At 42.8% G+C, this 24802-nt stretch overlaps 1 protein-coding gene across 2 annotated transcripts in view; it reads left to right on the top strand.

The window, feature by feature from the left end:
- The first annotated feature begins 2382 nt into the window (after positions 1–2382).
- The window catches only part of CNTNAP5 (contactin associated protein family member 5), a 796284-nt gene continuing 773864 nt past the window's right edge, over positions 2383–24802 (top strand). Inside the window, exon 1 of one of the 2 annotated variants that reach the window (XM_035702066.2) lies at positions 2383–2717. In XM_035702066.2, coding sequence (XP_035557959.1) covers positions 2636–2717 — 82 coding nt within the window. In that variant the 5' untranslated portion in view covers positions 2383–2635. The remainder of the gene's footprint in view (positions 2718–24802) is intronic. The other variant, XM_035702065.2, reaches the window with a different exon arrangement.

Raw genomic sequence — 24802 nt, 5'->3', positions numbered from 1 at the left:
AAATTGTGGCATATTTATAAAATGAAATATAATACAGCAGTTAAAAATGAAAGAATCAGCACTACATGTATCCAAACACATAAATTTGAAAAATATAATATTAAGTAAATTGCAAGGTGCAAAATGAAACAATATGCTATCATTTATATATTGATTAAAGATAGTCAAAGTGATACCATATATTGTTTAGGTATGTAAATATGTGTGGATGTATAAATGTATAAAAACATGATGTATCAGAATGAAAAAAAAGTACTTCTAGATACGGTAGGAGATAAATGGGATTAGAAAGAATGTAAAAGTAACAAATTATACTCGTAATTTATAATTTATAAAAACGGCAGGGATGCAACGTTAAACAGCTATTTTATTTCTTCTAAAGAATGTCTAAGTGTTAAAGAACATACAAAAATGGATACTGGTGCATATTTTTCCTACACTCTCTCGTATGATTAAACTACCACATAGGTGTTTTTAAACCCCAAATGCTCAGAGGCCACAAGATGAGTGGCAGCTACTTGGGGCCCTCAGTAGGAAAAGCAGGCCTGATCAGCTTGACTTTGAACACTAGGCCCCTCCTTACTCAGACCCCTGCCACAGGGTCAGTTTTTTGAATCACCTCTGCTTTAATCCGTTGTAGTTCACCATCTCCTGGGATGGCCTTTCTTCCACAGGTAAAGCCTATGCTGGAGAAGTCTTCTGGTTGCGCAAGGGGCTAGTAGCTAACATAATTATTTTCGGTGTGAAGCTTATAGGCAAGCACCGCTCCCTCCACCCCCCCCCCCCCAAACCCCCAATCAGGTCAGGATCCCAGGGTTTGGGGATTGAGCTCCACCTCCCTGTTCACCGGGGCGTCTGCCTGTCTCTCTTCCCCTCCCTTTTCCAGTATCCCCCCACCCCGCTGGTTCTCTCTCTCAAATAAAATCTTTTAAAAAAAAGAAAAAAAGAAGAAGCAGCTTACAGACAAGAGAGAGGGTCATTGTAAATTACGGGTGAAAGGCCCCTCCGAATTCTTTTTTTTTTTTTTTTTTCCTCTAATAAGATAATGGTCTCGCAAATCCAACAGTCACTCAACTCCCTTTTAGTATTCCAATGCCCTGAGTCCAACCCTAACCAAAACCACGAGGTTCAGCTCAGGGTTCCTGCAGCAGCTCCCCCTGCGGTCCCCGTGCAGCTGAGAGCTGAAGGCCGGGACCGCTGTCCGGAGCCTGCAGCGTGAGCTCAGTGTGCCCGGGCGCTGCTGCCGGGTGGTGGGGAGGGCAGAGGGGGCGTCAACAGCCTCTGAGGGGATTCTGAGCCTAACTTGATTGTGAGCCTCACGAGGAGAAGTCATTATGGCCCTTCATTTTGTTAAGGTTTGGCAGCTCTCTGACAGCTTCCAATAAGAACAAAATAAATTGATTTATGGTAAAGCAGGAGAGTCCCCAGATGTGAACCAGAAGCCAAAGACAGAACCAGAGTTTCCAAAGGAAGCTTCTAGGAAGAAGCCACAACTCCCCCCTCCACCCCCCCCCCCACCCTTTAAACTGAAATCCCTCCGCAGGAGCGGGAAGAGGGGTGTGCGGGGGGCGGGGGGCGGGTCTCCGGCCTCAGAAGCCAACCAGACCCCACCCTGGTTCGCACCGTTACCTCCCCTGATCCGTGCCCCCTCCCTTGGGAACCGAGAGCCCCCGGTGCCCGCCCAAGCTGCGCGCCGACCGCGGGGAGGGCGCCTGGATGCGGCCGCCCTGGGAGTGCGAGCGGCGGGCGCGGGGCGGGGGCGCGGGCCGGGCCGAGCGGAGCCAGAACCCCGGTGCCGCCGGCGCCCGCCGACCCTCCAGGCTGGGGGCAAACGCGGAGGGAGGCCGCGCGCGTCATTCAGTGATTCAAGTCTTCCCTCTCGTCTCAAAAAAAAAAAAAAAAAAAAAAAAAAGAGCCTCTCGTTAGCTCGCTGCCAAGCCTTCCCTGGGAAATTCGCTCCTGCTGATGCGTCGTGTCTTCCAAGTCGGGCAGCAGCGTCCCCGAGGCCCGGGCGCAGGCGTCGGTGCCTCTCGGCGGCCCCCGGGCGGGGCGGGGGGAGGCGGGGCGGGGCGGGGGGAGAGGGCCCGGCCCGGGCAGCCGGGGCGCAGGGCAGCGGCGCGGGGCCTGGAGCCGGGGCGCCCGAGCGCGCCGAGGACCCGCCCAGGCCGCTCTCATAGGCGAGCGCGGGGCGGGCCTGGCCGGGGGCGGTGCCGCGCGCCCCGCTCGCCTATAAGGAGCGGCCGGCGCGGGTGCGGATCGCAGCGCCGGGGGCCGGGGTGCAGGGGCCGCCCGCTCGCTCGCTCGCTCGCCGCCCGGGGTTGGCGCGGGGCTCGGATCCGCACCGGGAGGCGGGCGCGGGGCGCGGCGGGCGCGGGGCGCGGCGGGCGCGGGGCAGGTGCGCCCCGACCGTAGCTTCAGCCGCAGCTCCGAGGCAGAGCCCGCCAGGCTTTCGGTGGCCCGCCCGGACACGGGATGGAGTGAAGCCGAGAGTCTCCTCCGGGGGGGCGGGAGGGGGTCAGGCGGCGCCGAGGACGGAGGGACCGACACACAGACACGCGCGCACACAAGAAGCCGCGGCTGGCGCCTGCAGATCTGGGACTCGGTGGGGGGACCGCTCGCTCGCTCGCTCGGGGAAATGGATTCTGTGCCACGGCTGACCGGCGTCTTCACTTTGCTGCTCTCCGGCTTGTGGCATTTGGGATCGTCGGCGACCAACTGTGAGTGCCCGGGGCGGGGGCGGGGGCGGGGCCGGGGCCGGCGGGGCGGGGAGCGCCGGCGCCGGGAGGGACTCGCCACCGTCCGAGCAGCCTCGCCGGTGTCCGCTCCGAGCGGAGGAGAAGGGAAGGGGGGTGCTGGCCGCCGTGGTTCTGTCGCGCAAACCATCCCAAAAGTTGGCCGGGCTCGGGGGAGCCGGCCCCGCTGAATTCCCCCCCTCCTCCCGGAATCGCAAAGTTCGGGGAGAAGGGAAGGTTCTCTCCCCTGAGCCTCACGCCTGTCTGGTCTCCGCCGAGCCGTTCCGGAGCGGGGCCCGGCGTTCGGCTTGCTCGCGCCGAGGGCTGTGCTCCAGAGCCAGGGATGCTCCCAGCCGCTGCACTCGGTGGCAGAGGCTCTTCCCCGAATGCGGCCGCCCGGGGTCTGCGCTACGCCCAGTTCCTCGAGGCAGGGCTCTCCGCTCTCCCCCAGGCCGAGGGCTCCAGGTGGGGCATCGTGCAACCAACTGGCACCGGTTTAACAGGATTGGGAGTTTTGGCCTAAGAGTCATGGCCCAGGGTAGTCAAACCACAAGATCAATGGCTGCCCCTGTTACAGGAGGAAGAGCTTTGATGCACACTCCACCCCCAAAATCTTTGTGCCAAAGAACCCATAATGAGCATGCACTAAGTGTGCACTCCGTCGTCCAAGCCCTAACCTCAGCAAGTGCAGGGCATTTAATTTAATAGGCAGGAAGGCTGGACACCTGGGGATCCGCCACCTGCACTGTGTATTTAAAGAACCGAGTTCGTCAAAGTTGAATAAATCGCTAGAGCCATCGGAGGTTCAAGCTCAATTGCTCAGCTGCCTCTCTAGGCGGAGAGAGGGAAGTTTTTTCCAGCTTGGAAACTCCTAAATGAGAAAGAACGCAATTAAGCCATCTGTGTTCTTTCCAAAGATGGTTTATCAAGGTTCCTTGAGTTTCTAGGCTTAACTCCCCTGTCTGCTACCCACCCACCCACCCACCCAGGAACCTCAGAAACGCTTATCTATATTGGAACATAGCATCATTCTTAGAGAAAGATAGGAAGACTACTTAGTACTTGTGGGTCCTCCTATCTCTTACCTTGAGTAAGAGATACTCAACTCAGAGTTGCACCTCAAGGGAAGACAATTAGACAAATGTTGTTTACTGAAAATGATCCAAAGCAGAGCCAGTGTTTCTGTCTGTGATTGGAAGTTTTGGAGATTCAGAATCTGTAGTTAGTGGTAATGCCTTATCAAGATTTTATCAAAGTTAGTATTCTACTAAAGGAGTGCTGAAGAGGTCATCCTCTCAAAAAGGGAGGAGCCAGAGGGACTTAGTGTAGAAATCATTTCAGAGAATAGGTAGGAAAAGGTTACAATCTGATGTTTCTCTCCTCCTCCTCCTCCTCCTCCTCCTCCTCCTCCTCCTCCTCCTCCTCCTCCCTCCCTCCCTCCCTCCCTCCTCCCCTCCTCCTCCTTCTTCTTTTAAGTGAAATTGTTCCCATGGTGCTTTAGAAAAACATCTAAGTGGTTTAGTTAGAGGAAGTTAGGCATGGTGCTGAGCTAGCCTCTCTACCTCCTAAAACACTAGAGGTCAGTATTGTCCTAATGATGCAAAGGTGCAGCAGCCAAAGAGCTGTTTTTCCCTTAGCGCATTTACCTATCTGGAAATAGTGAATATTTTGAAGATCCACAAAGGTGGGGAGAGGAGTAAGGGTAAAATAGATAGAACATACTCTATAGGAATATGGTTGGGGCTTCCTGATGTAGCATCTTTTCTTAAGAGTAAGGGAAAAAATAAATTGTAGAATGCCAATTTCTGTAAATTAATTGAATTATGGTTAATATGTTGTAATAATGCTCATAAAACCCAAATGGCGTGGATTTAAGGCTCATGCTTATCATTACTGATGCAGCAATAAAGCTAATTCTCAACATTTAAAATGGAACTTTGTGATAATGAGCTTTAGTATTTCATCAGTGACAGTTTAATTTCCCCAGTTTCCAATCAACATTTCAATTGAATGCACGCTCCTTGCTAGATATTTTGGGGTCCATGTTCTTAAAGAATAATGATAATTTTTTTTATTATGCTGAACAAAATGTGTTAATACAATAGCATGACAGCAGAAAATTACTTCTCAACTAAGTTTATCTTGGTGGTCTTTAGAACCTGTGATGCAGAACTACTAAGGAAAAAAAAAATTAATATTGCGCAATTCTTCCAGACTTCAACTGTCCACATACTTTATCCATTAAATTTAGGGATCTGGTTTACTATTTATCTACAATCCGTTAACATTTATATGTATGTATTGAGGAAGGTAAATCTCTTTTCAAATAGTCAATTTGTGGAAGTTTATAGATTATTTGGATAAATTTTTTCAAGATTTTTATTTTTTAGAGATAACATTTTATGTCATTTGTGAAAGTAGCCCTATAAATGGGTTATTTGCCTGAGACGCTCCATGGTATCAAAGTATGCTTGTGAACTTTGTTCAAATAAAACAACTTTTAACTGATCGTATTATTCCAATAATAATATTTTATTATTACATTGTTGCGTGTGGAATGTATGTGTGTGTGTGTTTAATTTTCTCATAATCTGACCAAAACTTGGGCATTTGTCTGCAAGAGAGAAATGAATGCTTACCCGATTATAGATTTTATAAGTTTCTAATTAAACAAAATTAAAGTCAGGTTAGGAGGCCAGCTACAGAATAGCTATTATGAATCTGTGCAGAGAACATAATTACCAACCAGTAATAAAAAGTCTGGAAATTCCCCCATTCCAGATTTTCAGGATATTAAGTAGCTACAACATTTCCTTTGGGTTTACCCTCAGGGAATTAGTTAATTTTGAATGTAGCTCTGATAGGCCAGTGTTAAATGAAAAACCATTTTACATATAATATCAACTCCGTTGACGCAAGAAGAAACAATGTGGCTTGAGAGCTGGTTCAAGTGAAACTGAGAGTTTGAAATGCTGACCGGTTTTAGCCCTAGTTATGCCACAGCTAACATGTCAAATGCCCGTACAGTTATGGAACTTTGCCGTGCTCGCAGGCTTGGGTATAAAGCAGCAATTGAGATATGTATCTTCTCCCAAACAGAATAGCAGCTCAGTATTTGACTGAGGAGATTCTTCAAATATTAAGTGTGTTGGAAGACTGTGATAATGGAAGAAATTGCATTCAGAAGATCAGAGCAATGCATGGGGTACTTACAGGGTCACTCTTTATTTTGGCCAATACTCAGATGCTATGTGGTTATGACAGCCTTAATTTTGACCCAGCAAGTCACTTTGAATGATCTCCAAGCATCTTAACTGTTTGGTGGTGCATGTCAGGTTCACAGAGATAACAGCCTTGAGAAAGAAAGAAAAAACTCTTTATTCTCTGACGATGCCTTTCATCACAGACAGAACTTCATCTAAAATATACGAGGATGTCCATCATATTCATAAACACCGTTAAATAAAGAGATGCAGTATACCCGGAGTTATCTGAAGCTTAGGCACAAACCCAATCAATAGGTAATATTATAAATAAACAAAGATCAGGCTGATTTTTTTTTTTTCAGCAGGAAAGTGCGGTGTGCTTTTGTGGCATTTACCATCAGCAGAAGTGAAGGAAGCACTATAATGCTCATTTGAAAGAGTCCTAAAGGTTTTCCCATGGTTGAACAGGCTCATCTTTGACAATCCATGTGAACTCTCTTTCGCTTCGATCCCTCATAGCCCTCATCTCCAGACCAGATTGGTATTTCCACAGTCGGAACAGGTAAATGAAAAACTAGAACAGTGTCCACACTAGGGTACAGAATTGTGAGAAAATTAGTTTCCATTAGAATAACCTCACTCCAGCCCCTATTCTCATTCAAATGGTAGCTGTATTCTAACTTGAAGTTTTCTTTTTTCCCCCTGCTCTTCCCAGTAGCCTCTCCTTTCTTTTATTTGACCTAGTTTGCCTTACCTACATCACTTTACTTTTCTGTGCCCATTTGTTACGAAACAAAATAATGTTACATCATTTGAAATTTTCCTAAAAGCTTTAGTTGGTGATCCAGAGCTCTTTAGTTTGTATGCCAGAACTCTGCTGAAATATGGCTTGCATGTACAAAGCTAATTATCCTCGTTAGTTAGGAAGGTGGGGAGAAAGTCTAGTTACCACAAAGATCATAATACAGTAGTCATTCACTCAACGGAATTTTGTTTGGAAGATTCAGTGTACTCATTTGGAGCCAATAATGGCATTTTTAATACATAAGGGAAGCTGTCTTCATTCATCAAAACTCTGACACTTTCCAGAAAGTATCCTTGTAGAGGTTATCGACTTATCTTAATGATCATGGTGTGTTAATTGAAGGAGTTGGATCAAATAGTTATTCAAGGCCCTATCGAGTCCTAATGTAGTTTTGCCTTTCCTGATGTTGCCTACTGGTCATTCCATTTGGATACTTCTGGGATGGTCGTATTCTAAATTGTTAAGCAATTATATTTAGAATAACAACATAATAGGGTTTGAATTCCTACTAACTGCTGTGCTCTTTATATCTCTCACTTCATATACCATGTCTACATAATTTGGCAAGGCAGTACAGCTAGGTAGACTTTATTAAATTCAGTTTACAGATGAGTAAATTTAAGGTTAATAGAAGTTAATAATTTCCCAGGATCATAAAGCTATGCAATGGAAAAAAAAAATCAGGATCTGGGCCTCTACCTATGTCCAAAGATCAGACTCTGCAAGATATGAAATTAATTCCCATGCATGCAATTGGGGGCTTTTTGAGCCTGCAAGTTGTCTTAGGATCCCTAAGGTTAGTCTCTATACCTCAATCCATAACAAAGGGCAGGGAGGTAGCAGTTTCCACCAGAGCCAACTCCTGAGTTAACCCTTGGAAAGGAAAGGAAAGGAAAGGAAAGGAAAGGAAAGGAAAGGAAAGGAAAGGAAAGGAAAGGAAAGGGAAGGGAAGGAAAGGAAGAAGGAAAGGAAAAAAAAGGAAAAAGGAAAAAGGAAAAAGGAAAGGAAAGGAGAAAAGATAGATTTGATGTAAGATGCCTGACATCACTATGGTCAAAGATAAGGGGCCTCACATCGAGATGAGCGCCAGATACTTTAGTTTTCTTTTACAAGTTTCAGTAAAATACTAGATTATGGAAGAGCATAGCCTTGATGAGGACTTGTGACCACACACACACACACACACACACACACTACGGAAGCTACCTCTGTTGGCATCATGTCTTCTAAGTCTCTAGATGTTAGGCCAAATGTATTAATTAAATAGCAGGTATGAGCCCCATCTCCCTGTACAGGGCTATTTCTGATCTGGCCCTGCCTAATGCTCTAAATTGCATGTCCACAATTCCTGCTCTGTCCCCTAATTTCCAATTTAGGGAACTCCACATTCTACAAGCAAGCCATACTATCCTGCATCCCACTTGCATTTTTTTGTGTATTCTTTCTGCATGGTCTAGTTATCCTTTTCCATTTTTTACCTGCCCTCACTTTCTCCAGTTACAGAGGTATGTGCATGAGCACACGCGCATGCGCGCGCACACACACACACACACACACGCGTGCGCATTCCCCGCATTAGGCTAAGTGCCTCTATGCATGACTTACGGTATGTCCATAGCACTTTCTTATAATCCTTTTCTCCCCAAGTAGATGCAAAGCTCCCTGATTATCATATTTCATTTCAGTGTCTATATTCAATACCTAAAACATTGAATGAATGAATGGATGAATCAGTGAATGGTTTCCAACTAAGAATTTCCATTTCTAAACAACAAAAAAATCTTTTTATGGCCCTGTTGTAGACTTTTTAAGTATATTTGATTTATTTTTTTAACTAGAAAGTATTACTTATTATTGTCTTAGAAATGCTAAGAAGATCTGACCTCAGTACTGCGTTTGATCTCATTTTATTAAATTGCTTTTGCAATTTTAACAATCACTTCCTATGTAGCTGAAAATACACAAATATATAGCTATGAAAATCTTTCTTCATAGCCCAGAGTTCAGTATAAAAAGGAAAAGTTTGAATGCTGTTTAATATGGCTTTAATAGTAAATTACTGGAAAGACTGTATTTTATTGCAAACCGATAACCTGACCCCAATGACACTATCCTGAACCTCTGGTATTCTCTCTCTAAGCTGTGGTTGGAAGTTTTATATATCAATAGTTTGTGCGTGTTATCCATTTGAAAAACTTATTGAAAAAATGTGTCCCAAATGAAGGCTCTCTTTCCTAAACTCCAGTTTTTCTAGAAACAGGAGAAATACAGATAAGAAGAGATCATGGACTATCCATGATCTCAAGAACTTTAAACACGGATAACCAGAAAAATAAATCTTTAATCATGTCAAAGTGATAAATGCTCTAACAAAGATAAGTGCAAGGTGTAATGTGAGGCACAAAATGAGCATCTCAAACTGGCTGGGGTGTCACTGCAGGCTCTCCAAGGGAAGCAAGATGGAAGGCAAGTCTTGAACAAAGTCACACTTCACTCATTGGAGGAATGGGGGGAGACTATCACAGGTTTTTTGTGTGAAGGCTTGAGAGTGAGGAGTGTCGTAGTGACTACTTTTGGGAGGGGCTAGGAAGCAGAAGTTTAGAAAAAGAAATGAGGGAAATTGGTAAGGAGGGGGTGTCTTATTTTTACTGTTCAAGCTATGAAGTTTCATTGAAGGATTTTTGTGTATATAATTGATAATACAGAATAAGATACTTGTTTTTAAAAAAATCACTGTGTGAAGGATAGACTGGACCGGACCAACCCTAGTAGCTGGAAAACTAGTTAAGAGCTTATCACAGTAACTTAGGTAATAATAAATAAGAGCCTGAAGAAGGAAGTTTCAGAATCTGCAAAGGTCACAAAGAACCAGAAGGAAAATAATGGCCAGGAACATTGAAAATGTAGGGATATATGAACTAGTAAACTCATAGAAGGCACAGATTTGTGGTTAAAATGTATTCTATAGCTGCTACCATTGTTTTTGACAAATGAGAGCTATAGATGCTAGAAAAGGTGCTCTGTTCTCTGAAATGAAGTTCTTCTCTGGGAATACCAAACGACCATATTCTCAGAGCAGTATATTTCATATTTGCATGACACTATATAGCATACGCTGTCTGTATCCATCATTCTGATGCATCTTCTAGTCTGTAAATTATACCGATTTTTGTCAGCAGAGTGAGAACTAGTCATTAAGAAATGTGTAATTAAACCTCAGTGTTTCTGTTCTGGATCCCCTTCTGGCGGGGGGTGGGGGGGGGGTGGGGGGGTGCGGTAAGCCAGGGATCATTTCTACTATCAGTGGTTGCTCTTTGGAAAGAGAAACAAGGGGCAGTTGGGTGTGCCACGTTGATTTGCTATCATTGGTAATCGATTTGCTGGCATAAATTCCATGTCTCTACATTTCTAATTGCTTTTGTGCATATTCTTGGGGGTTGATTAATGCCATCTGTTCACTGGATCAGCTGAATTGATTGAGTTTTAAAGGATGACAACAGTAATGTTGAAGTTAGGGGGGAAAATGAAAGGGAAATGCCAAAACACACTCATGATGTATATTATTTTTAACTATCCACCTTTGGAAGCAGAAATATCCCTTTGAAGACAGTCCAAGGCAAATAGCAGTTTAACGAAATTCGCCTAACAGACAGATGCTTGTAGGTGTTAGTCTAGGCTAGGCCACTGTTTGCTGAATATACATGTTCAGTTCTCCCCCTCTCCACCCCCTGCCCTGTCCTCTCTCCCTCCCTGTGACTCTCCCTCCCTCTCTTTCCCACTTCTCTCTCTGTCACGTGGCTGTGTATTTTTGGTATTGCCATTGGCTGTTCCCTGAGCTCATGATTGTGTTCAGATGTGAGAGGAGGGGAAGAAAAAAAAAGTCTGTTGGATTCTAGTGTTTCCTTGTTATAAAGTATGTGGGCACAGTCACCAAATGTGAAACCTCCCATCGAGGCCTATTCTAAGGGTAGGCCTGACAGGGATCTGCCACCCACAGGACACTTGGGAAAGCCCACTTGATTCCAACACCCCCTATCCATCTGTCCCCAAACAGCTCTTCCGCCAACTTCATCAGTGCCCTGAATCTGTAAATATGGGGGAAAGCATGGAGATAAACCTGGACACAAAGCCCCACTGGGAGAGAAAATACAGGGATGTATAGGCATGTGGAAGTATTCTTTTTTTTTTTTTAATTTTTTTATTTATTTATGATAGTCACACAGAGAGAGAGAGAGGCAGAGACATAGGCAGAGGGAGAAGCAGGCTCCATGCACCGGGAGCCCGATGTGGGATTCGATCCCGGGCCTCCAGGATCGCGCCCCGGGCCAAAGGCAGGCGCCAAACCGCTGCACCACCCAGGGATCCCTGGAAGTATTCTTGACTGAGGAACAGACCTTTTCCAGAAAAAAAAAAAAAAAAGTTAATGGAAGAGATAGTGCTGGGTATCTGAAGGAAAAGAAGAGAATATTTTCAATGGGGGAATGGCAAAGAATAGGGATGTTCAAAGTGTCTAAGACAAGTGTTGCCAACTTCTTGATTTCACCCAGGACCCTCCATATTCCAAGCAGGTGGGCAATGAGTTGATGAAGAAGAGCCAAAAGGGCATATGTCACACGGTTGTGGGTTGATTTCATTCTCACTCAGCAAACATTCCCTATGGGTACTAACATGGACCTTGTAAACATAGTATGAGGAGAACATGAATTACTCTGTATACATAAAATACATATGATGTAGGAATTAATAGTTAAGCCTATTACTATAATTACTATGAACCTCACCATGAATTCTCTCAAAATCAGTTATGATACAAGTTAGGGCAAAGACGTTTCGATTCTCAAGCAAAAGGAGAACTCACCCTCCCTTCAACTGGGTGAGCAGACAGCTGAGTGATTGCCACGACAAACAGAAATTTGTTCTCATTTTAATTCCAATTTCAGGGGGACTGTGGGCAGAATCAGTCTCCACCTGACAGAAATATGATTGTCTGCATACCTCACTTGATTCCTGAGCTCTGTGAGAGTATGACCCCCGCTTCTGGGCTGTGGACCCACTCGCTGTAAAGCTCACAAAGGGAGCCTCATAAGTGGAACAGTGGTGGTATTCTAGAAGAATAAGCTCCAGAAAAGTGAGCAGACCCTTGCAGATAACATCAGCATTCTGGGGGCAGCATCCTTGGTCAGACCTTGAGAAAATCCAGAGAACCTGGGCAGGAATATGTGTGCAGTGTTCCCTGTGTCTAAAGCCCTCCATTTGCAGGAGGCTCAGGCAAGAGTTTGGGAGGTTTCTCTTTTGCACCGCTGACCCTATGTTGTATAGATAAATAATAGACATGCTCTCGTTAATGTTGAGTTAAAAATCAGGTGCTTGTACAATGATTAGTGTATTATAAGTGTCTTGTCCATTTGCAAGTGAATCATTCATTCATTCATTGCTTCGAAAATATTTGTGAAATGCCTGCTGTGCATTCATGTCTGTGTGCATTCCTGAAGACTCTGGTTCAGTGACTATCCATTGTTGGGGGATTCGGGATCCCTGTCCACATAGCCCCAGGAACAACAATAAAGCAGAACAGTATCTCTTCAAAACATTGCCAAGGCACCATGGCCCCTCCACTCTGTTCTTGATCAATTTCTTAAGCAGCCTTTCCTGTTTCAATATATTTTCTCTCTGCTTCCTTGTCTTCAGTGTTTCTTTACCTTTGCATCAACTTGCCTGCTTCCTAATGCTCCCTCCTTTTCTTTCCCCTTGTTCCATCCCTCTCTTCAAGTTCTTCTACCTTTTCCTCTTTCTCAGTTCCTTCTCTAGCTCTGTCTCTCTTCCTTCACTTGGCCTGCCTCAATCAACATTTCATAAGTGACTTGGTTTTGTGTGTTATGGCCAATGCTAATACTTTTCTTTTTTAAGAGATTTTATTTATTTGAGGGGCGGGGTGGAGAGAGCACTCCTGCTTGCACAGGAGCAGGAGAAGGGGAAGGAGCAATGGGAGAGGGAGAAGCGACTCCCCCCTGAGCAGGGAGTGCAACTCCAGGCTCATTCCCAGGACCCTGAGATCATGACCTGAGCCAAAGGCAGATCTTAACCAACTGAGCCACCCAGGCACCTCCTGAAATTAACCCTTTTCAAACATTTTTATTGAAATGCCTCTCACCAGGAAAAAAAAAAAAAGAAAGTTCAGGAAAGCCCAGAGGATTCTCAATTCTCCCTCAAGTAGCTACTGAAGCATGTAATTTCTTGAATTTTTGTCTTAAGCTCTCAGGCAAATTTACATTCTGCTCTGCATTATAGCCATGTTTATATTATGATAAGAAAAAAAGCTTCCCAGGATCTCCAATTAAAAATTGATGAGCAAAGTTCATTCACTTAACCCATGGCAGAGGGCCACATAGGCCTGGAGGTGCAGGTCTGAGCTTTTTGGCTCTGTCTCCCTGCCTATGCCTTCTAGGGTTCCTGTGTGAAGGAGAACAACTTCCCTGTTCTCCTCTCACCTTGGAACAACAGCTGCTTCATTTGCCATCAACTGTGACTGCTCTGTGAGCTGCACATTACAGTTAATCAATAATGGGAGGTGAGGGTTGCTTATCAATTCGCAGGAGAGAAGGAAACCCACAAGCCTGCGAAGTGACTAGAAATGTCGCTGTTTGCAGGGGCTGTGGGCAAGAAGTGCCCGCAGCCCCCTCCAGGTCCGTGCTGCACCCCACTGCAGTCCCCGGGCTATGTGTGGCCACATGTATGAGGTTTACCTTCGAGTGAATGAGCTCTGCCGGGTGACAGGATTGGGGTCAACAGGGCAGATTCTTTCTGATTGGAGACGGGCTGAGCTCACCAGGATATTGAAAGAGAGATTAATGCCTCTCATTCTACAACAATCAGGAGCCTTTTGACACAATCAAAAGAAATGAATCCAGCAGATTAGAATGTTGGAACACTGGAGATTAGAGATAAAGTTAAGTAATGTGTTTCTTCATTGTCAGGGCTTCCAAACCTCCACCTGGTGCCAGGGGTGGTACCTGATAAGGTCTCAGTCTATTCCTAACCACAACCATCCTCCTCTCCATTGGCGACTGAGGATGTACTGGCTTGGATGGTCAGGTTATTTACCCAATATCAAAGAGTGAGGAGGTAATCACACTGGCATTATAGTCCATGTTTTGCTGGCTGCAAAGTCTGTCCTTGTTTTCCCTCTGCTTGCTGTTTCCTTGAACCCACAGCTAAGGCCAAGCCATCCTTGAACTCAAGCTGATGTTTAACCTTGCAGGCCATGTCTTCTCTCTGATCCAGGGTGACAAAACCCTTGTCTGGCTAGACCTACCAATTCCTCCCAGTCTGGAGGTAAGCTTTTCCTAACTTCTCAGTCCTTTCCCCCACATATACAAGTCTCTGTGGCAATTAGCTCCTGTACATCAAGCTATATGTAAAAGTTGATTGTGTTACTCCTTAAAGCTTGCACCATCGAATCCCTGTGGCCAGGCTCCACTATCACTAACAGCCTTGTGGATTCCATGATCAATGCCCACTGTCAGTGTGTCTGCTCCTATTTCAAGCTCCTTTGGGATCTTCCTCTGTAAGTGCAGTATTCTTTTTTTTTCTCATCTGCATCATACTGCACTGCTTCTAGAATTTTCTAGATGTGTGTTCTTTTTTTTTTTTTTTTTAAGTTTGTGGTAATAAGAAAAACCCTATTTGCAATACTTAGTCACAGGTTCAAATAAAACAAAGATTGGATGGCCTTCAGATCTGTTCTGCATCTTTGGGCTACAGAGTTCATCCCCCACATGGCCCCAAACCTCCTTTCATCCAGTGGGTATAGATGGGAGGGCGAGTTTAACAAGTGTGTACCACATACCATTATTCTTTGCCATGAACTAGATGAGGTGATGAGCATCTGCCCTGCTGTCCTTGCGGTGTTTACTTGATCGAAGAGGACCAGCCCATGTGTGAACTTATGTTTATCACATGCTGTGTGGAAAGCCAGGCCACGCAATGTTTTGCTTTCTTCCTCAGCTTTGCTGTGCTTGTCCTTGTGATCTGGGCTATTGCTAGGCTCAGCTGTAAGGTATGTCTTCGTGTGTCTCCTTTGTCCTCTTTTTCAGATATTTTCTTGTCTCAGTGGACCTTCTTGCTAGGGTTTAGAGAGGCTAAGTAACTTGGTTGTCGGCTGGCACCCTGACAAGAGACTCTTGCCTTTCTTTCTCTAGCAATGGCTGTCCAGAAAGGAAACAGAGAATCTCAAAGGAACTCACGTGGAGGCAATTCACAGATGCTGTGTTCTAGCTCTCAGAAAGAATCAGTGTTTCAAAGAATAAGGCCTTAAATATTAAAATGTATTTCAGGAGCAGAAATTTTTTGCTTCCCAAATGAACTCTTACATTGAATTTCTGTATGCGAAAGAAATGATTGCTGTTTTGGAGAAATGGGACGCTCAATCTCCTCTTCTCTTTCTGATTCTTCGTGGAAGTACCATGTGAATGAAGCCTAAGACTTAATTGCAAGAATTTCTAAGTTTATAATTTTATGCAAAAAAGTGATTAGGCAGAGGAAAGTTTTGAGGAAGAGGGGGATGGTGCCCTCCATGGTGGCCAACATTTGGCTGTGTGCCTGCAGCAAGTCCACCTGGGTGCTTACCACCTGCACCTGCTTTGCAACACTTAATTTGTTGTTGAGGTTATGAAATATGTTAAATATTATCTCTACCCAAGTGCCTACTTTTAACCCCTTAAAATCTATTTTCTGTCCTGATGCTATTTTATATAAGTCTTTGGACAAGAGAATCTTACTGGCATCTACGGATTATAAAACAGAGTAGCTTATCCAGGGTGTGTCTCTTCATTTGGGTCTCTTCAGTGAACAGTCAGTTGCTCTTCTTAACGAAATATTATGTTGTAAAGGCCTTTGAGCTATCCACCTTCATCCCTTCTATCCCAGATATTCCCTTGGGACCTTCTCAAAAGAAGGTATTTCATGTTAGCCACACAATGAATAGCAAAGTAAACTACTTGCAGGACTGAATTAAAGCACAGATACTTTACGTAAAACCCAAGTGCAGCAGTGCCTCAGTGGCTTAGGCAGTTAAGCATCTACCTTTGGCTCAGATCATGATCCTGGGGTCCTGGGTTTGAGCCTCACATCAGGCTCCCTTCTCAGCAGGAGCCTGTTTCTCTTTCTCCCTGTTCTTGCTCTCTCTATCTCTGTCTCTCTCAAATAAATAAAATCTTAAAGCAAAAGGAAGTGCAGATAGCAAGCCTGCATAAGGGACAGGATGGAGGCAAACCCCTGAACGCTGGCACGCATTTCACCATGTGTTAAAGGAGGCATAAGCTCATGCCTCCACCTCTTAACTTTTGTGAGAAAAATAGACCTTCTGCCTCCATCAGTGAAGTCCTCTCCATGTGCTCCCTCATGTTAATTAACGTGGCTAGCAGTGGTAAAGGTGTACCAATTAAATAAAACTGTTGCATGTCTCCGATTCAGCCTTGGTTCCTGATGCTGATGCGGGCTAGACAGTCAATTGTAATCACATGCTTATAGGTTTGCTTACAGTTCCATGCATTAGAAAATCATATTGCATTTATATCTGCACTGTACTTTTATAAGAAAATAAAACGCCTAGTGAACTCCAAATGCTCTTGCTCTGCATTCTTAATAGAATTTAATATAATAAATAATTTAAGATAATATATGCATACACATATATATTATATATTTGAGTTTTCCTTCATGGTTAATATACCAGGTAGAGTTTTACATGTGTATACACTCTTTGCGAACTGCTTATTCTGGCAAATGTCAAAATTTATTATCCCCCAAGGTCAATATTGACTTGGGTGTCACCTTTGTGAATATTTACCTCTGTAGATAATGAATTGAAATGGGCATTTGGATGGAAATTAATATCTATTTATTTTCTGAAATCGAATATGTTTTGCCAAGAAGTTGGATAAATGCTGGGGGAGGCACACAGACATGTTCCTACTGTGGCTGCTCTGTTTCAGGGTAACGTTCAAGCAAGCATCTTTTGCATCCCAATTTAATGTCGTTATTTTTTTATAGTTCTTTCACGAGTTCTTTTACCTAGTGGACAGAATGCAAATCTTCTAATATATTCAGCTTGACATTTCAGTAATGTAATTGGGAGATGATGATACTTGAGCATATGGATGAGTATACATGGGATTAATAAGCACCTTGGCCTTGGAATTTATTTAGGCCAAGATACTACTACGTCAAAAACACAAAGCTCCTTCAACAATGATCTAATTACATGAAGAATATAGGAAGAGACATAAAATCACAAAGTGGTTCTTTTGGTTTTGAGCCATTGAATTTTTGTCTTGAAATAACCTTATGGCATGTGTTTTGAAGCCTCTGTGTGTGTGTGTGTGTGTGTGTGTGTGTATGTGAAGTGCTTGCTTCTTTATTTAGAAAAGTTAGTACTGCATGTTTTGGCACTTTTTAACTATATCAAACCAGCTTAATATTTTTTCTAAAATTGTGAGTCTACAATATAAATATTTCCTGTTGTCCTTGTCATCGCTGTTTTATTAATCTGGGGTACTGAGTTATCAAATATATGCTTATACATATATTTATACACACACATGCACACACACACAAAGTAATGTTCTGCCTTAAAATGAATTGATAAGACGCTTAAATGAAAGTATAATTGTGACAGGTGCTATGTGCTGTCATATATGTATGGAATGTAGATATGCTTTTCTGTACAAATATTCACACACATTGCATTCCTGATTTTGTCCTTTATAAATAAGATGGATTAGTTTAGCTGTCATGTCAGCAAATCTTTTCCTGCTGTTAACGGTCTGATAAAAGATCTGCACTTAGGAAAGAATATCATAATTAAACACAGGCCATGGCTTAGTAGTCAAGGGAATAGACCACTGTGAAAATTCATTAGTAAAGTTAATCCAAGACATTGGAGCAAGTGAAACAAAATCAATTTAAGTGGAGAATGTATAACTCTATTGATGTTCTCAACCTTGTTGATACATTGTTTGGGCTAAAGATTTCTATGTTTTCTGTATAAGTACCAACTTTATTGGAAAATTCAATTTGATTTATTGGGTTCCTATAGCTAAGCATTTTGTGGCTTCATTGGGAAAATCATGTCATTTTGTAAATGGGGAAATAAAAATACCTCACTTGGTGTCCAGTGAAACTCTCATGTTACACACCTTCCAATTCTTGTTCCAGATTAGCAACCAAAGCCAAGGTATCACTTCTGCTTTTTTGTGCTAGGAAGATTTAATTCCTAGAAGAAGCCAAAGGCATTGGGAAGTTCCTTTGTCATTGTTTACATGTGTTTGTTGTGCATACATGCCTATACAAGACACATATGTGCTCAATGTCAATTAACTTAGTTTGTGCTTCTCTTAAAAAAAAAAAAAATCAACCTGGTAGTATTAGATCAGTAGTTCTCAACTGGAGGTGATTTTGCCTTAGGAGACATTTGTCAATGTCTGGAGACATTTTCAGTTGTCACATCTGGAGTCTTGCTACTGTATCTAGTGGGTAGAGGAGCCAGGGATATTAGTAAGCATGCAATAAGGCACAGGAGCATACACCACAATGGACAAGCAGATTAGTATTTAGCCCAAAATGTCATGGTAGCCAAAGTCTGAGAAACTCTGTTTAGATCTGTCGGTTATTTATGGGACATCATGTGTTAATTGAAAAGACAACACACACACACACACACACACCACGCCTTTCTTCTAACATCTAGTCCTTAGGAAGATCCTTAGAATAGAAGAAGAAATATCCTGGTCCTAGTGGCACCTGGGTGGCTCAGTGGTTTAGCATTTGCCTTTGGCTCAGGTCATGATTCCCGGGTCCTGGGATCGAGTCTCATATCAGGCTCCCCACAGGGAGCCTGCTTCTCCCTCTGTCTGTGTCTCTGCCTCTCTCTCTGTGTGTCTTTAGGAATAAATACATAAAATCTTAAGAAAAAAAAGAAGTATCTTGGTCCTGATTTCACTACTTGCTGGCAATATGACTTTTTGCCCATCATTCCATATTTTTCCCAAATAAGGGTGATGATACCTGCCCTTGACTACCTGCTGTTGCAAATAACAAATGAGATAAGGAGTGTCTTTGGAGAAGCTGCACACACATTTTGATACATTGATATTTATTGTATTTTTAATTAATTAATTAATTTTTAGTTTTTGGAGAAATAATGATCTGGCTATACTGTCCTGGTAGACTTTCAGCAAACAAAGGCTAACGGGGAGATGTAAACACAATGTGGAGAGGGATGAAGGAGATGTATCTTGGACTTGGAATGGCAAGATAAATTTCACACTGTGTTTCTAGTTACTTTGTGGTTCAACTTTCAGTCTTGTTTTGAAAGTCACTTGGTCATGCCACCTTAGAGTGCCATGGTGCTCACATGCAGTAGTGAAAATCTGCTCATAGGAAAGCCTTTTATCATTACCTGTCTTTTTTTTTTTTCTTTTTATAGCACCCTCTTCTAGCATACGTATATATTTGGGACATTCTGGGAAGAAACAAAAGATGCCAAAGTGGTATATGCAAGTGCTTCCTGACATTCAACGAAGGCCATGAACCAGTCTATTCAGATGGCATCTTCTACTTCATCTAGCAACTCAGAGATCAGTTAGATAAGGATTCTGGCTTTGATTGCTTATCTGATCCAATTCAATCTTTAATTTTTAGAAGCAATTAAAGCAGATATACAGTATTTAATTTGTCTTCTCAATGGAAATGGGGTGATTGGCCTTGGCCTCTACTGGAGTTCACTTTCTGAAAAAGGCAGGTTATAAAAGTCAGAAAACGCAGAATTGGCAGAGACCTTTGAAGTTAGGTAACCCAGACATAACTGTGTAACCTATGTAGATCTCCACATTCCTCAAAAGCATTCCGGACAGTTGGACTCCATCATACTTCTTATAAGCACAGAAATATGATTTCACATTTCCTCTAACTAAATCATTTTCTCACTTTCCTTCTCCAGAACTTTAACTAATAGGTTAAGCTTTCTTCAAGCTTGCCTCCACACACCACCAAACCACTGTCCTTAGCTCTGCTCACTGGGACATCTCAAACCCAGTGCCCTCCCTCTTCATCATGAATTTTCTGCAAATCCATAAGGACAGCACCTCCATTTGTCTTGGTTTTCTAATCTCTTCTTTTCCTTTATTTTTCCTATGACATGATTCCCCCTCCTTGTACTTCCCACCATTCACACTCCCTTATTTTGTACATATTCTACTTTGTCAGTGCTTATACTTACACTATAATGTCCCGGGGAAAAATAAAATATAATGTCCAGAATAGAATGCAGTCACTCCTCCAGACTTATCTTACTGATATGTGAGAGCCATGGTATCATGGCCATTAGGAAACCTGGAATGCAAAAATTCAGCAAGGTGTGGCAACAACATAAGGCTTTTAGTAAAAAATGAGTCAAGATGGCAAGCACCAAGTAGCTGTGTTGTCTAAAGGACGTTGGTGTCATTTCTTTCTCTCTCTCACTGCTTTTACTTAATTAACACTTCATTGATATAAATGGCTCTCTTCATTCTGTTCAAGGGTATCTTGGAAAAGTCTTCTTGTCAGTTTCTCCTAAACTGAGTAAACTAGAAACTCTCATCTTAACTCCTATCTTCAGAGATCTCCATAGTTCAGTCCTTGGCCTCTCTCCTCTGTACTTCATTACTATTGCTTTCTTCTAAACCTTTAAAACCTATATGATATATATTACATCCTTAAGCTCTTAATTATATGCTGCCTTTTATTGGCCTTAGTATTTTCTATTTATTCAGAATTTCTCTGATTTCAATTCAATTTTATGTAGTCTCTGCTTATAGTGTTAGTAACTACCATGATTGACTGCTTACTGTCTGCCAGGCCTCGTCATTAGCATGCATCACCACTAATTGGCCCTACAACTTTATGTGGTTAATGTTTGCTAAGAAACTTAAAGAGACGGCTGAGTAATCTATCCATATAACCATTAATCAATTGACCTAAAATCCAGTGCTGGTCTGTAATTCCTTTTTTTTTTTTTTTTTTAAAGATTTTATTTATTTAATCATAGGAGACACACAGAGAGAGAGAGAGAGAGAGAGAGAGAGGCAGAGACAGGGAGAGGGAGAAGCAGGCTCCCTGTGGGGAGCCAGATGCGGGACTCCTTCTGAGGACCATGGTATCACAACCTAAGCCAAAGGCAGCTGCTCAACCTCTGAGCCATCCAGGCATCCCTGGCCTGTGATTCCATAGCACTGTGTTTTTTCCACTGAGAAAAGAATTTTAGACACTTGGTAGGAGCTGAGGTTCTAACAGATTCTCAATATATCATTCTGGTTTACTGGAGGAAATTACATTTATTTCCCCCTAGTTTTTGGAATACAGTTCCAATCTAGAAACTGCTTTTAGCTTTTGGTGAAGAAACACATTCAACTTCTGAATATAAACCATGGCTACTTTGGCAATGGAAGACAGAAAGTCCCACCAGCCTGGGGTTCTGCTCTCCCAAGGCCATCTTTATGAAGATGGTATCTATATCGGCCCCTAGGCAGTAGCCCCACCATGATTTTACTCCTGCTGAAATTTTTCCTAAAGCCGTATGGTTGTTCCCATCTCCTCTACTGTCATGATGATGGATGCTGGGAAATGATCACAGCATGTTTGGGGAGACATATCATTCGGGGTCACCTCATCTCTGAATCCAAGCTTTTTAATTGTAGCTTTAGCACTATTCACACCACAGAAGGAAGCAATGATAATGAAGTAATACACTGACATGGACACACATCAATTCATTCCTGGAGAATCAATTCATGCAAAGGTTAAGAAATGTACATTATTTTAATATTAAAGAAAATACAGATATGTTCTGGAGTATGATATAAAATATCATGGAATTTTCAAATGAAACCTAAGATGGCAAACATGTTTCTGGTTTCAAAATGTGTATCCAGTCAAGGCTTATCGATTGGTTCACTCTTCTCTGACTTCTGGACTCCTCAGGAAAAAACTTGATAGAGTTTCCCTGAGTCCATTTCTCTGGACTAACATTAAGCCTTTCAGTTTGGCCTCCAGTTGAAAATGTCTTTCTTGAAACACTTTCCCGCTTTTGAGACAGAGTTATTAGTTTGTGTTACTTTCTGTTACCAAAAAAATGATATTATAGTGTGTGTGTCTGATTTCTCCTCACTCTGATAAAAAGGCACTGTATGGGTAATAATGTTAAAACTCACTTTTTATTCTAATATCAATTTATTATTATTATTATTTAAATTTTTTGAATATTTTATTTATTTGAGAGGAGCGGGAAGAGCGTGAGCCCAGGGTGGGGGGTGGAGCAGAGGGAGAGGGAGAAGCAGACTCTTTGCCAGCAGGGAGCCAGACTCAGGGCTCAATCTCAGGATCCTAAGGCAGATACTCAATTGAGTTACCCAGGTGCCCCTCTAATATCAATTCTTAAACATACCTCCACTACTGGCTTTTGTGCTGGGAAAGAAAGTGGAACAAAGTGATATTACTAAAAGCCCATATTTCTGCCCCAGTTCCCCACCAATCCTAACCTTCTCACAGAAAGTCTGGCCTAGACTCTGCATTAGCACTCTTCAGGATTTCCATTTTGCGTTTAAGAGGTGCTGCGAATCCCCTGAAATTGTGCAAGAATTGCTGTGTTTGTATATGCATCTGTGCATTTTTCTTGGATAAAGGGTTTATATTTCACCTGATTTCAAAACACGCCCATGACCCAGAAAAGATGAAGAGAAAAAGATTTTGAGAGCCTCATTACCCTGCATGTCCTCAGGGAGGGGAGGAGGGGAAGGTCTTATTCTAGATGCCAGTGATTGTGAATTTTTTCTAAATGTACATGAGTGACATGTTCTTTCCCAGCTTCTGACAGGATGAGTATGAGCTCTGGTGGAGGGTGACAAGTGGTCTGAGAAGAAGCCCCTCAAAGGGGAAAAGCCATACAGAAACTAAAAGACAAAGACAAGAAAGGGAAACTTTGAGATTTCACAATTTTACCAGTAGCCCAATATACACATGGCAAACAAGCGGAATTTATACAGATGAACATTTTTATTACAAAGAAAGGAGATTTTAAAAAGAACTTATTCAGAGCCTGTCCCTTTGTCTTTTCCAACCCCTCCCCTATTATCCCTTCATAAAAGAGGGAAAGACAGACAAAACAGCTTAATGTCTAGCATTTGCAAGTCTCTGAATATCCACCTGAAAACAGCTACCCCCCACAGAGAAATCACTGAACCTTAATCATTTTCCATTGCTTGAGAAGAAAGATGGCTGAGGTATCCATTTTTTCCTTCAAATGTCAGGTGCCCACAGCAATTAACTAATCACACTCCTACTAGGTCAAGTTACAGGGTGAGGTACATTTCATACAGGAAAAGAAGACATTTGGGTCGCTATGCTAAGGGAACTTTCTGGAGAGAGAGAAATGAAGAAAGATTTTTACAGTAGGCGAAGGCTCCCCGGGAGTGGCTTGACATCCCCTGAGTAATCCTGTGCCTTGAGACTCAGAAGCCAGGAAATAAGGGTGAGGTTGGGTGTAGCCTTAGGCACACATTTTTATTAGGTTAATAACTGGAATGGCCTTTAAAATCTCCAATGTCAGAGACTTCTTTGATATGGAAATCTCAAAAATCCCTAAGACTAAGCATGGGAGAGCCTGCTGTTCAAGTCATCCTTCCACAGTATCTACTGTGGCTGAAAAATTGAGTGTTATTATGTGCCAGCGGTAATAAGAACAAAGAGGGTGAGGGATGGCCTAACATTTATGAGACACTTACAAGACCCAAACAGTCCTGTCCTTTACATTTGTTAGCACATGATCTTTGTAATAACCCTGCATGCTAAGTATATGTCTAACCCGAGTTTATAAGTAGGGAAACAGAGGCACAGAGAGGTTAAATCCCTTGTCTGAGATCACATAGCTGGAAAGTGAAAAATGTCAGCTCAGGGAGTCTGGCTCCAGGGCTCAAATCTTTTTGTCGGAGGTTGGCGTTATGATCCTCATTTAAGGAAGGAGAAAATGAAGCTAGGTCAGGTGAAGAAGCTTACCCAAGGTTTATCACTGCTTCACACAGAGCTTGGCTTTGACCTAGGTCTGTCTGACTGCCCGTGCCTTTTTCCACATATTCCTTCATAGAACCTGCTTCTTGCTTATCATTATATGGGAGTTCAGCCCTAGATGAGATACTGGGCCCTAACTGCTAGCGCCTGATTATGGCCAAGCAGACAGGCTGTAGCTTAACTGGACTCTGTTAAGCCTATCACTGTGGAACTCCTGAGTCTCTTGTACATACAAGTGCAGTCAGGGACTCTGCTACAAAAGGTTTAAGATAGAGGCTTCTTATTCAGAAATGTGAAGTCTTCCACAAGCCCCAGCTACTCTTCCTTTTCAGCCGTATCTTCCCATGTACGTGGAATCTATCTACTAAGAGTCTATGGTGTGCAGTAGTGGTAAAGAACCAGCCCTTGCTGTATAACACTGTAAATAAGACAAAATAATATTTCCTCTATCTGTCTAGGTTTTTGGCTAACCCCTACACCCCATAAAACAAGATTAACATGAGTAAAAAAATGCAGAAGTCTAATAACATAACCTCGTGTACTCATGGGAGATAGTGGGGAAAACTGAGTAACTCCCCGAAATGGCCAAGCCTTCACCTTAAATACTTTCTTTAGCTAAAGATAAAAGAAAGGTATTTGGGTGGGAGAAGCCAATTATGGGGGGGGGGGGCACCAGGAAAAGCACAGTAAACAAGGGTAAGATGGTGGTGCGGATTTAAATCTTTGCTGTCTTCATTGATAAAAGTTCCTAGAATTTTAGTTCTCTTCCTCTTCTTGGAACAGAGAGGGAGACACCCTTACAAATGGGGATTTTCATTATGAATGTGACTATCTCTTGCAAGGGGGGTAACCTCTATTGGGTTTCCAGAGCTTCTCTTGTGTCTGATGTTTTCTTAAAAATAACCAGCTCAATATAATCCTTATGCCAAATGATGCATTTTGGGGTAGGCATGTTCTGCTCC

This window comes from Canis lupus, chromosome 19 (assembly GCF_003254725.2).
Source record: "Canis lupus dingo isolate Sandy chromosome 19, ASM325472v2, whole genome shotgun sequence".
In the NCBI taxonomy this organism is placed as follows: Eukaryota; Metazoa; Chordata; class Mammalia; order Carnivora; family Canidae; genus Canis; species Canis lupus.
The sequence above is the reverse complement of the archived record's forward strand: the minus strand, read 5'-3'. Positions and strand labels throughout refer to the sequence as shown.